Genomic DNA, 12,765 nt, shown 5'->3' on the forward strand with positions numbered 1-12,765 from the left:
AGTCTATCTACTTCCAGCAATATAAAGATAAAGAAAAAGCACTAAAACAAACTATAAAAACTGCTAAAATTATTCTATGGCAAACCTTTTGCTCTAAACTGAGTCTAAAATCAAACTCGAAACAAATATGGGACAAGATAAAAGCCATTAAAGGGAAACCAACTACTTCAGCCCCAAAAATTAAAAATGCCATAACAAATAAAGATAAGGCAGACCTCCTAGCGAAGCATTTTTCGAACATGAGTAGCAACAATAACCACACCAGAAACTTTCAAGAACACAACAAACTAATGGAGGGAACCCAACCTCAAATTTTTCAAGACCAAGGAGCAAAAGAATCTCACCTAAATAGCGACATCACAGTACATGCATGGGAGATAGCCCTACGATCCAAAAACGAAACATTCCCTGGTGAGGATCAGTTAGGTTACATTATCTATAAAAAAGAAACTACCCATCAATATAACAATAGCCATAATCAAACTCTTTAATAGGATATGGGATAAAGGCCAACTACCCACCAAATGGAAACGGGCCATAGTAATACCAATCCCCATACTAGGTAAAGATCCCAAGAACATAAATTCGTACCGCCCCATCCCCCTTTCAAACAATATTTGCAAAATAATGGAGACAATAATCGCAAATAGGTTAAAACACCACGTAGAAACCAAAAACCTACTCTCCATAAATCAATGTGGCTTTCGGAACAAACGGTCCACCACTGACCAACTTCTCAGATTGGAAACAGACATCAAACTCGCTTTTAACGCACATAGGAAAACCGATCGCAACCTCATAGCGGTTTTTCTAAACCTAGAAAAAGCGTTCGATCTAGTATGGACCAATGGACTAATGGCCAAATTAAACCAATTTGGAATAACTGGACGCTTGTTCAATTGGATTGGCGATTTCCTCACAGGTCGGAAAATTACCACAAGAATAGGCAACACCCATTCGGAAGAATTTTCACTTGAAAATGGAACACCGCAAGGCAGTGTATTAAGTCGCCTACTATTTGACCTAATGGTAAACGACCTTGACCTCAATGAAGCCTCCACAAAAATAAACTTGTCACAATTTGCAGATGATAGTGGCATATGGAGGAATGGAAATCCTGCCAATAAAACAGTAGTTAAAGAAATCCAGCAGAGCCTAGACAACATAGGGAGATGGGCGGACAAATGGGGTTTCAAAATATGTCATGAAAAAACTGTGGCAATCATATTCACCCCCAAACGAAATAACAGCCAAGTCTATCCAAACTTCTATATACAAAATCAATTAATCAAATACGTAACAGTAGTAACATTCCTTGGAATGTTCTTTGACAACCACCTCACATGGAAACAGCACATTGAACAACTCACCCAGAATTGTAACAAAGATCTCAATTTACTCAAGAACATCACAGGGACTTTCTGGGGATCCAAACAGGAAACCCTCCGCACGATATAAAAAAAACCCTAAATAGATCAAAACTGGATTACGGTTGCCAAGCATATAACTCGGCTAAGCAACCTGTACTACAAAAACTTGACACTATCCAAAGAAAAGCCTTACTATTATGCACAGGAACACTCCCCTCAACATCATTAGAAGAACTACAGACACTAACAGGAGATCTACCTTTAAAAGTACGTAGGCAAGAACTGCTTCTCCGATACTCCATTCGATTAGATACCCATCCAGACAACCATCCTACCAAAATAGCTATAAACAAGTGTAAAGTTGTCTTCAAACCCAAAATCATACCCACCACACCAGGTGGCAAAGTAATCCTTGAACTAAGAGAAAAGATACCTCTACTTAAAAAAACAGGTAACAAACAATACAGACCAGAACAAATCACCATGGTTACAAAAACCACCAAGGATTAACATTGAAGCTACCAAATTAGGCAATAAAGAAGGACAAGAAAACTTACTAAAACCTGTACTGGTAAACGAAATCAACCAAAAATACCCGGACTATGTTAAAATATATACCGATGGATCAAAACAAACAACCCACCAAGAACAGCAGCAGCAATAGTCATCCCTGAATTCAATATACAAACGGGATCCATATTACCTAACTATTGCTCCATTTACACCACTGAATTCTGGGCTATACTTGAATCACTACAATGGATCAAAGACAGCCAAATACCTAAAGCAGTCATTATAACCGATTCCTTAAGCGTTATCAAATCGATCCAAAATCGCAATACACACTCTAGGGAACAATTCCTCGACACAGCATGCCAATTAATCGACGATATCACCACAGCACATCAATTTATCGAGCTCGTGTGGATACCATCGCACATTGGAATCTCTGGCAACGAAACAGCAGACAAGGTTGCACAAACCGAACTAGGAGATCAAAACTCTATCAAGCTTAACTGTAGCGCTACAGAAGCACTAAGCTTCGCACAAACATATATAGACCACAAAATGGCAAGAGTTTTGGAACTCCTCCACAAAAGGTGAAAAGCACCATGAAACCCCAAAAACCGTAGATAGGAACATACAGCTACCTAAGGATACCTATTTAGAACAGAAAACCATAAACAGGATAATAACTGGAAAAACTAAACTAGCAAGCAGTTTTGGAAGGTTTACAGAGCCCAAACCAGCAACCATTAACTGCTTTAACTGCCACACCACCGAAGATCTACACCACGTATTCAATATATGCCCAAAATATCAACCCGCTAGGAAAATATTTATCAAAAACCAAAAGGAGATTGGATCACCACACACATACCCAGCGTTACTTATGGACTCTAATAAAAATAAACAATCAGCATATAAAAATATAAATAAATTCATAGACTCAGCAGGACTTAGGAACAAAATATAATTACTATCCCCACAAACACAAAAGACCCAGTAACTGGCTAAATAAATTTAGAAGCCCCCATATAAAAACCCATAACATATCATTCAATTTTATAAAAAATATTAATAAATAATTCACTTACGAAGCATCTATTAAAAACTAAGGAAACCGCAAAATCGGATGTCCTAAATGTCCTTAACGAACCGAGTAATCAGCTAGGACTCCGGTCCTAGATGTCAACGAACCGAGTAATCAGCTAGGACTCCGATCCTAGATGTCCTTAATGACTCCGGTCTCTTGCTAAATAAAGGACAAATGACATTCAATCTCTAAAAACATTAATAAATAAATAGCTTAAAGAGGCAATATCTAAAAACTTATAAATGACATAACGTAGGAAGCACACCCTAAACACCTCGACTGGTAATGCCATAATATCCTTGAAAATCTCTCTTCATACATGATTTCTACTAACAACCTATATAAACAGCATAGAAACACCACCACCACCACCCCTTTTTTACAACATTTTGAAGAAGAATAAAAACAACAACAAAAAGGAAAACGCAAGAAACACCAGGCAAATGCAACAATAAACCAGCGATGTGAAGCAACCAGGACCGTTCCCGAGCTCTCCTTCCCACTAATGACAGCCAACCATTCAACTGTAAGGGACCTTTATGGACCCACATATTGAGGCCAAACTATCAGGGTTCCCTGAACCCATAAAAGCCTGGGGGAGGTGGCACCATTCCCTTCCCCAGGAACAACTAGCAGGCTGCGGTGCAGTCAGAAAAAAGTGGCACATGCACAATTGTGCGCACGCCACTATAATTAAACTCAACAACAACAACGTAGACAACCCTGTGTAACTGAGGTATTTTTGTTACTCTAGACACGTCCAGATAAACTAAATTTGACCATTCGATGCGATCATCGATAATCCAGATGTTGGTATCTGATATTGTTAATCCCTGAGACGAATGAATTGTTGTTGCATATCGTACAGTTCAGCGCGATGATTTTAACGACAACGCTTGTTGTACAGTCCCCACTGGAACATCGACAATATCATTCAGAATGAGTTTGTCTCATGCCGGTTCCAGGGATGTCAATAAGTGTATTTTTTCGGCGTGTATCTGCTGGTCGATAACATAGCGGGACTTGCTGAGTTGGAAATATTTCCTTGTGAATATCATATAATTTACGCTGAAGTGACACAAGGACGTTTTTGTTTGATACATCTATTAGATTAATAGGGCGCCATAAGTTCCAGAAATCTGACATTGGAGTCTCTGAAATTACTGTACGCAGTATTTTACACTGAATTTTGTCAGGTTGTAATCTGATTAACGATTTCAGTTGTCGTATTTGATCATCCTGTGATCGATGGTCGCACAAAACTTTTTCAAAGTGGCCAACATGGTTAATCAACCATTCGCATGATGATTTACATGTAAGCGGTGGAGGCTGTCCATGGTCGCCACACATGATAATTTCAGCAGATTTTGTTGACATCCAATCAAGAAACTTTTCTAAAACATCAAAACATCTTTGGTTACTGTACAAATCTCGTCCCAGATAAGTATTCTCTGTATATATTTCTCACCCATTGGCTCGGGGATCCATGCATCACCTCGCCATCTAAAGAAACTATGATACGTGCATGAGCTGACTCCACTCCACGTTGTCTAGTCTCTCTGGCAAGCCGGTGAATTGGTGTCAACACAGTCATGTCAGAGTTTTTAAATAAATCTTTCGTACGTGTTGTTTTCGCCAGAACTACCTGAACCATTCAGATAAACCGTGCCATATCTCGTTATTGGATTGCCTACTGACGACGATAATGAAATCTGAGATAAATTATCTCTTCGATAATAAATATCTGGTGTTTTAACGTCGGCGGATTCAGAATATTGACATATTTGTTCGTGTTTTATTCGCCATGAACCCCAGTTGACACAGCTTGTGTCTTCTTCGTAAAATGGTTTCGCAAATCCATGCTACAACGACTAATATAAAAATAATCCGTGGCGACTCGAACAGAGTCATTGGAAAATCTGTTGATCATCTATAATATGTTTATTGATGAGTACGCCAACATAGATGATCTCAAATGAGTAAATTGAGGAGAATTGTTATCGTAGTAGATAACTATTGTACCCATCCACGTTTTTCCAGCTTGTATGATTGCATTTATACGTGACACCAACACGCCTTGCTCCACTGCGTCCTTGACAACAAAATCTAATTCGGCTGGATCCATGATTAATCTTGCGCAACGACGTGTATTATCAGATGATGAACCCTGAGTAAAGTTACCGATAATTTTTCTGCAGATATCTTTGTCTTCTTGTGGTAACCAAACTTGTTTTTGTTGTTTATACGAAATTCTCACGGAGGTTACAGTCAGCGATGTGAGGATCTTAGCATCGAACATGTATCGTAAAAGCACTATTGGAGCCCATCCACGCTAATTTTGTGCGCAAGAGTCGTTGAGAATGAAGTTGGTATCCGGTTCATTAAAGTGTCTACCAAACCAAATTGGCATCACAGGATGTATACTTGCTAAAAACTTGAATGATTTAATCTCTGCAAATCCAGTAAGACCTATATTTGGTTGTGGTCCGTTTATTGCGACTCGCGTCATTTCCTGTGTTGGGTTCCCTAATCGTTCAAAATAACGATGACACTCGCCAAATCCAAGAAAAATCGCCGGATAAGCAGTGATATTGTCTACAGAAATCATGTCAGATGAATTATATGTTGTGTTCCAAAGACCGCCATAGCCAAACTCAGCACAAGATTGTAGATACCTGATCGAGAAATTCTTTCAAAGTCGGACGCCATTTATTTTTGCTGGGCTATATGAGGCAGAACGGACGACGCTGTGCAACAGTTAACGAGTAAATCATCTTTGTCTGTGTTATATTTTACCAACTTTTTTCATATTTTGATGGAGTAATTCCTTCCGATAAAGCATGCCAGATGGCAGAAGAACCTGATCAAATGTTGATACATCCTACTTAGAGTTATCTCCGTGAAATAGACCGATACAGGGTCACGCTTACTTATGTTGTAGATTTCCTCGTAGATATCGTCCTCATAAAATCGTATCATTATCTCCCTTGTAAATTTTGTCACTTAGTCGGTCCATTGCATATGAATTATGATCATATAAAATTATTGGAGAACCGTTGCTACAGTAATTACCAGAATTGTAGAAAATCTCAGTGGTTATTGTTTTTGCAATTATTGGAATATTTAATGTGTTGGGGTTTTTTCCTTCTAAAATAACTACGTCATTTATTTTAACTCCGTTAATAACAGACTTTTCCCATTCATTTCTTTATTCTTGATTCTGTAAGTCTGTTTCCAAGTTTGGAGTTTACAAAATGCTATCTGACACTCTGACACTTTGAGCCACACAATTTAGCGAGCATGTTTTCATCGTAGCAAGAGCAGCTATGTCTGGTTTATTCAAACGAGAAATCACATAGACAAACTGCTGTAACTGGATATGCGTTATTGTACTATGTTTTGTCAATTCCGGTGAAAATACCTGCTTTGGAATTTTGTATCTGCTATGACGATATTATTATGTCGCCGTGATTCCTTAACAGGGTGCTTAATCATAAATTAACAACACTATAATATAGCCAGGACAGTCCTCCGAATATCAAAAATTTCGTTTCGCACTTAGCGATTCCCTCCCCCCCTGGGGGGGGGGGGGTCAAGCGCAATGGAAAAAGAAAACTTGCAAAAGAAAATACTCTGAAATAATCCAACAATTGCAATGGAAAAAGAAATATATAATAATTACCCTATATTTAAGAGATATCTAACGTTAATCAGCTTGGTCGCGGGTACATCGTTTTGCTATTTTGTTTCCGGTTAGAATTACAGCATTGGTGGCTCTGTGAGTCTCGTATAAATTCAGGCCATTCGTGAGAATAATTTTTTTTGTTTCTTGTTCATAGAAGCGTCTGATTCAACAATGGAGGGTTGATTGAATGGGTAACAAAAATGTATCTGCCGCCAGACACAAACAACTCACCTGATTAATGATTGGCCTGGACACCTGTCTCTCCACAACATCCGGCCGATTTCTTAATTTCGGGATTGTCTGGTCTCTATTGTTTTGTATCAACATCGGCAGATATGGTTTCTCATCTGACGCATTGGATTTATCTGTAATATATTTTTAACGTTTGTTATCCCTCAGAGAGTCTCGCGTTTTTAAGAAATGCGTTTGAGATGTTTTTGATGATAAACTGTATTTCAGTATATTATTTACCTTTTGTAATGGACATGTACCTATTTTAGACTGACCGCTCAGGTGGCCTAAGCCGTTAGAGTTCGACTCGGATGCAGGAGGTCGCGGGTTTGAACCCTGGAAGAATCATACCAGCGACTTATAAACATGGTACTAGTTGCCGCCTCACTTGGCGCTCAGCAGTAAGAGGTTAGTGTTATGACTGATTGATCTGGTGTCAGGATAATGTGACTGGGTGGGACATGATGCCACATGTCTGCGACATGATGCCCCACTGCTAGACATCACTAAAAACTGCAACATACTGCGATATGACTGAATGATTGTTAAAGCCACTTTAAATATTCAAATCACACACATACACACACACACACGCACACACGTGAGCGCACACACACAAATACACACACACACTTATTTTCGACTGTGAGTTGCGTTTATTTTCGAATTTCTATTCAATTTATGGTTGAAATTATTTTTACCAAGTAACCTTTGCACACCTTACATCTGTCGATTCTAACATCAATCAACCTCCCGCTGGATACAATCAACATCCATCGCGTCCTTTGAATATATGGAAAACGTGTGATATTCTCAGCTATGCGACAGAGAAATCTTGCTTTGTTCTAACCTTGCTTTTGATATCTCAGTCCGGTCGTCTCAGTCATGTCGTCTCCGCAAAGCATTGTGGGGAGATCAGTAGTGTAACCCCCATTCACTGGGATTTCCTTGTCTCTGTGCAAACGCCACCATAGATTCTATTATTCTTTGCACGTATACTGTCTTAAAACAATACACTGTATCATAATACACTGTCTTAAAACAATACACTATCTAACATAACATAATGTGTTCGCAAACTTTCAGCCAAAATATAAATCTTTCAGAATTATTAACTTCTGTAACCAAACTTGATTTAGTCAGGTAGAGCTGAATGTAACAACGTATATCATGATGGATCCCACTGTACAAAACTTTTAGCAAGGTATATCATGATGAATCCCACTGTACAAAAATTTTAACAACGTATACCATGATGGATCCCACTGTACAAACATTTTAACAATGTATATCATGATGGATCCCATTGTACAAAAGTTTCGCCTGTGCGATTTACTACGAAAGAATTCATTGACTGAATGATAACACATTCTCTGTTGTATATACTGATGTACGAATGACATTTTGAGATTATTTTGTACAGTGATGTACGAATGACATTTTGAGATTATTTTGTACAGTGATGTACGAATGACATTTTGAGATTATTTTGTATAGTGATGTACCAATGACATATTGAGACATTTCATTTTTTGTTTTTCTTTCAGGCTCTCTTTTAATGCACATTCTTTTTGTGATACTGTTAATGTCAATCCAAAGATACGATCAACATAAAAAGTTATGATACTACAATAATTCGTATCACGAATTAGTAGTTACCGTACCACAAAAATGATCATGCGTATTGAAAAAGGTTTTTTGAAGATCAACGAGGAAATGCCATTTAAGAACAATGCTTAAATTAAGAATAATGTTTATGTCTGAGTGCACTAACAAGATCTAATATCAGAAAATCAATAATTAGGTTAGGATACGGAACAATCAATAATTGATTAGAATATGGAACAAACAATGGTTTGGTTAGGATACAGAACAATCAATAATTGGTTGAAATACGGAACAATCAATGGTTTGGTTAGGATACGGAACAATCAATAATTGGTTGGGATACGGAACAATCAATAGTTTGGTTAGGATACGGAACAATTAATGGTTTGGCTAGGATACGGAACGATCAATGGTTTGGTTAGGATACGGAACAATCAATAATTGGTTAGGATACAGAACAATCAATGGTTTGGTTAGGATACGGAACAATCAATAATTGGTTAGGATGCGGAACAATCAATGGTTTGGTTAGGATACGGAACGAGAAATAATTGGTTAGGATACGGAACAATGGATTGGTTAGGATACGGAACAATCAATAATTTGGTGTGGATAAGGAACAATCTGTAATTGGTTAGGGCACGGAATAATCAATAATTTGGTTAGGATACGGAACAATCAATAATTGGTTAGGATACGGAACAATCAATGGTTTTGGTTGAATACGGTATATCACTTTTTGAAAAAAAAGTAGACATAAACATTACGTGGATTTTGAAGAATGTTGCTATAATATTTTGTTACAAAAATACTTGTTTAACTTAGTACTACTACTACTACTACTTTTTTATTTCCTAAGCCTAATTATATTCATTGTATAACATTGTTGCATAGGAGTCTTGTTACCATGGAAATATTTGGGATGAAGATTATTTATTCTAATAAAACTGGAACTACGTTGTCTCTGTGGTTAGTGTAAAAAAAAAATTCGCTAATCCAGGGATATGTGGCCAGAGTAGCCAGTGTAGGCTGTCCATAGATATCTATTGAAAAAGCGTGTTATTCTCATTATTCAAGACTAAATAGTTTTTCATTTTCTAATCTGCTGTTAAAGTCAATAATTAAATTAAACTATATTAATTTATGGACAGAAGTCATTATTGGCATGGATAATATCGCTTTTGCACCCTTAGAAACAAAAACATCAGAAATAATCTTTTCCAAACATTATTTTTGTTTTAAAAACATTATTACGTAAGATCTTTTAAAGTTTTGCTACCAGAAGTTTCTTTTATTGACGGCATAGAGGCTGACGGCATAGAGGCAGACGGCAAGAAGTCTTTTTTCTCGACTGTCGCTGTTCTAGATTTCGACACCTGGCTGTAGGATTCCAGACGCCTGCGTGTCGGCACGATAAAAGACATCTTGCTCAGTGTCTCAGATTTCATTCTTGTGTCAATCCAAGCGCTCGAACGGAAGCGGGATATCGTCTGCAGCACCGAGTTCCCTTCCTTCATTCTTGAGCTAGAAAAATCAGGAAAAACTGTAATCAACGTTTTTTATATAACAAAACTTAGGATCAAACTGTAAATCATATTCCTCCAACAGCAAGTAAAAATAAACCTTTATACGACCTGGGCCTCAGATACTTCGTCATAGTATGTTAGTTGCAGATACCACCACACGTACCGTGAAGTCAACAATGGATGGGTACATAGGCGCCCGCACACAAGGACATGGGGTGGAGTGGGGGGCACTTGCCCGCCCCACGGGATTTCACCTCTAAAAATGTTTTAACCTACATCTAAAAACTTAACAGCTGAGCAATCAATATTTGTCCCCCAACCCGACCCCCGAAAAAATTTCTGCTGGTGTTCTTGTTTGGGTAAACTGAAATAAACCCTGAGGAAACCACAGACGTCGAAAGTAGTGTGGGTAATCTGAGGGGTGTGTGTGTGTGTGTGTGTGTGTGTGTGTGTTTAGGGGGTCGTGCTCGCATATGATATTTTAACAGTTAGCCTGGCACATACAGCTGTATATATTCGGCCTGTAAGTAGCTGGAGTTTGGGCAAAGCAAAGTGCTGAGCGAGTACTCAGACTGCCTAGATGTTAGTGCCAGACGATGTCTCACTTTGTGCGAGACCAATACATCTTTAGTAAAAAAGATGATAACAGATAAACATGATAAATTATGAAACATAAATACCCCAAGCGCATGTTTATTATCTTGGGGAGAACGAATCTTGTTCTCAAAACGCTCACGTCACTAGGTAAACATGTAACTAATTAGTACTAATTTAGTCCACAACATCAGACCGGACCAATAAAACTGGGGTTTTATATATGCTAGACACGGAAATAGACATCCATCAAAGTGAAGGTCATAACTTCTGATTTTCTGCAAATTTAGTTAGATGATGAAAGGGTATTGGGCAAAAATAATATAGCCTTTAAATTTGAACGATTAACCAGTTTTAATCCGCTTTAAACAGGTTTAGAATGTTTCCGCGATTATTCAACAGTCATGCGGCTACGAACCAATTTTGCTAAATAATAAAAAAAATCTCCCTGATCATCCCATTCCTATCCACTAAAATTGTATACAAAGCCCGAATGAATAAGCGTGTGTCTTAATAAATTCTTAAGGATCAATGTCACAACGATTTCGTAAGTTTTAAGGCCCAATTTAACAGCGTTTTTAAATAGGTTTTCAAGGCCCAAATTGAACAGCATTGTTTTTATAGGTTTTAAGGCCCAATTAAACAGCGTTTTTAAATAGGTTTTAAAGGCCCAATTTAACAGCGTTTTTAAATAGGTTTTCAAGGCCCAAATTGAACAGCATTGTTTTTATAGGTTTTAAGGCCCAATTAAACAGCGTTTTTAAATAGGTTTTAAAGGCCCAATTTAACAGCGTTGTTTAAATAGGTTTTAAAGGCCCAATTTAACAGCGTTGTTTAAATAGGTTTTAAAGGCCCAATTTAACAGCGTTGTTTAAATAGGTTTTAAAGGCCCAATTTAACAGCGTTGTTTAAATAGGTTTTAAAGGCCCAATTTAACAGCGTTGTTTAAATAGGTTTTAAAGGCCCAATTTAACAGCGTTGTTTAAATAGGTTTTAAAGGCCCAATTTAAAGGCCTTTTCGATAAGATTTTAATCACAATCTAACCGAGTTTTTCGTACATCTTAGATTTTAGGACAACCTAACCACCTTTTGTTTATTTTTTCTTCATAAATTTAGAAGACCACTGACTGTCCCAGCATTTTTTTTAAAGATGTTACTGACAAACCGACACCACAGCCGCTTCATTTTCAAAATATATAATTTGTTGTTTGACAGCTTTTTGAAACATTTGGCACAAAGCATTAACTTTAGGGTCAAATGCATATTTGACCCTAATTAACAATAAGCCATATACATTCTTATTTCTCAAAATGTTATATAAAATATCAAGCTATTTTCTGAGTCACCGGCCTAACCAAAATATTCATCATTTTGTAAACAAAAATCAAAATGTGCTCTAACTGGTTAATGCGATGAGCATGGAAGCAACTTCATGGTCATTGCATTGGTCAGAGTCTTCCAACTACAGGCCCCTCTGCTCTCTTTTGTGGCCCGAGCTCGATAAAAGTCAGTTCTATAATTATAGTATAATTACTATAATATCTAGCATATATGGACCACGAATTGTGGTTTTTTTTTTTTGGTCGTTGTTGCCCACGGTGTTGAATGTTTTGGACCACCCGGGCATATATAATTGTTACGGATTTCTAGACACACTTAAATACATTAGTATTATTCAATATGCTCCGGACTCCACCATTATTCTAAAGTATTTCTGGAAATGGATTAACTTTCTTCATTAAAAGATTTACCTGATTTGACTATTTTGATGTATCTTGTTAGTCACTCACACTGATTACTACAGGTGTGTTTGTTTTCAATATAAAATGCATACTCCTGCAGCAACAACTATGTCAGCTATACACCAATATATGTTGTAGCCATGTGAGTTAGTCCGTTCTCAGTCCTATCGAAGCACGTTTAAGGCTTCGATGGTCCATGCTTTCTCGAACGTTTTCAATTTGTTCATCCAGTTGAACTTTGTGATGGTCTTTTATCTTTGTGGCTTTACCTTCCCTGGTGATTTAGGAATCTTTACATTATGGTCAGTTTTATATTCGCCACCTTCCATTTATTTTGCAACGAAATTAAGATTTTCTTAAGCAGTTATTTCAAGTTACCTTCAAAGTATTTTCAAGAAACATTTAAGTTAT

General features: G+C 37.4%; 1 protein-coding gene across 1 annotated transcript in view; it reads right to left on the reverse strand.

The window, feature by feature from the left end:
* LOC149788505 (uncharacterized) overlaps nt 1-12,765 on the reverse strand; it is an 89,428-nt gene that overhangs the window by 8,188 nt on the left and 68,475 nt on the right. The window contains exons 12-13 of the mRNA XM_089973523.1: nt 9,771-10,015; nt 6,884-7,017 (exon numbers count right to left, since the gene is read on the reverse strand). Of these exons, the coding sequence (XP_089829649.1) occupies nt 6,884-7,017; nt 9,771-10,015 (379 nt within the window). The remainder of the gene's footprint in view (nt 1-6,883; nt 7,018-9,770; nt 10,016-12,765) is intronic.

This window comes from Sinohyriopsis cumingii, chromosome 11 (assembly GCF_028554795.1).
Source record: "Sinohyriopsis cumingii isolate HCF-2022 chromosome 11, ASM2855479v2, whole genome shotgun sequence".
NCBI lineage: Eukaryota > Metazoa > Mollusca > Bivalvia > Unionida > Unionidae > Sinohyriopsis > Sinohyriopsis cumingii.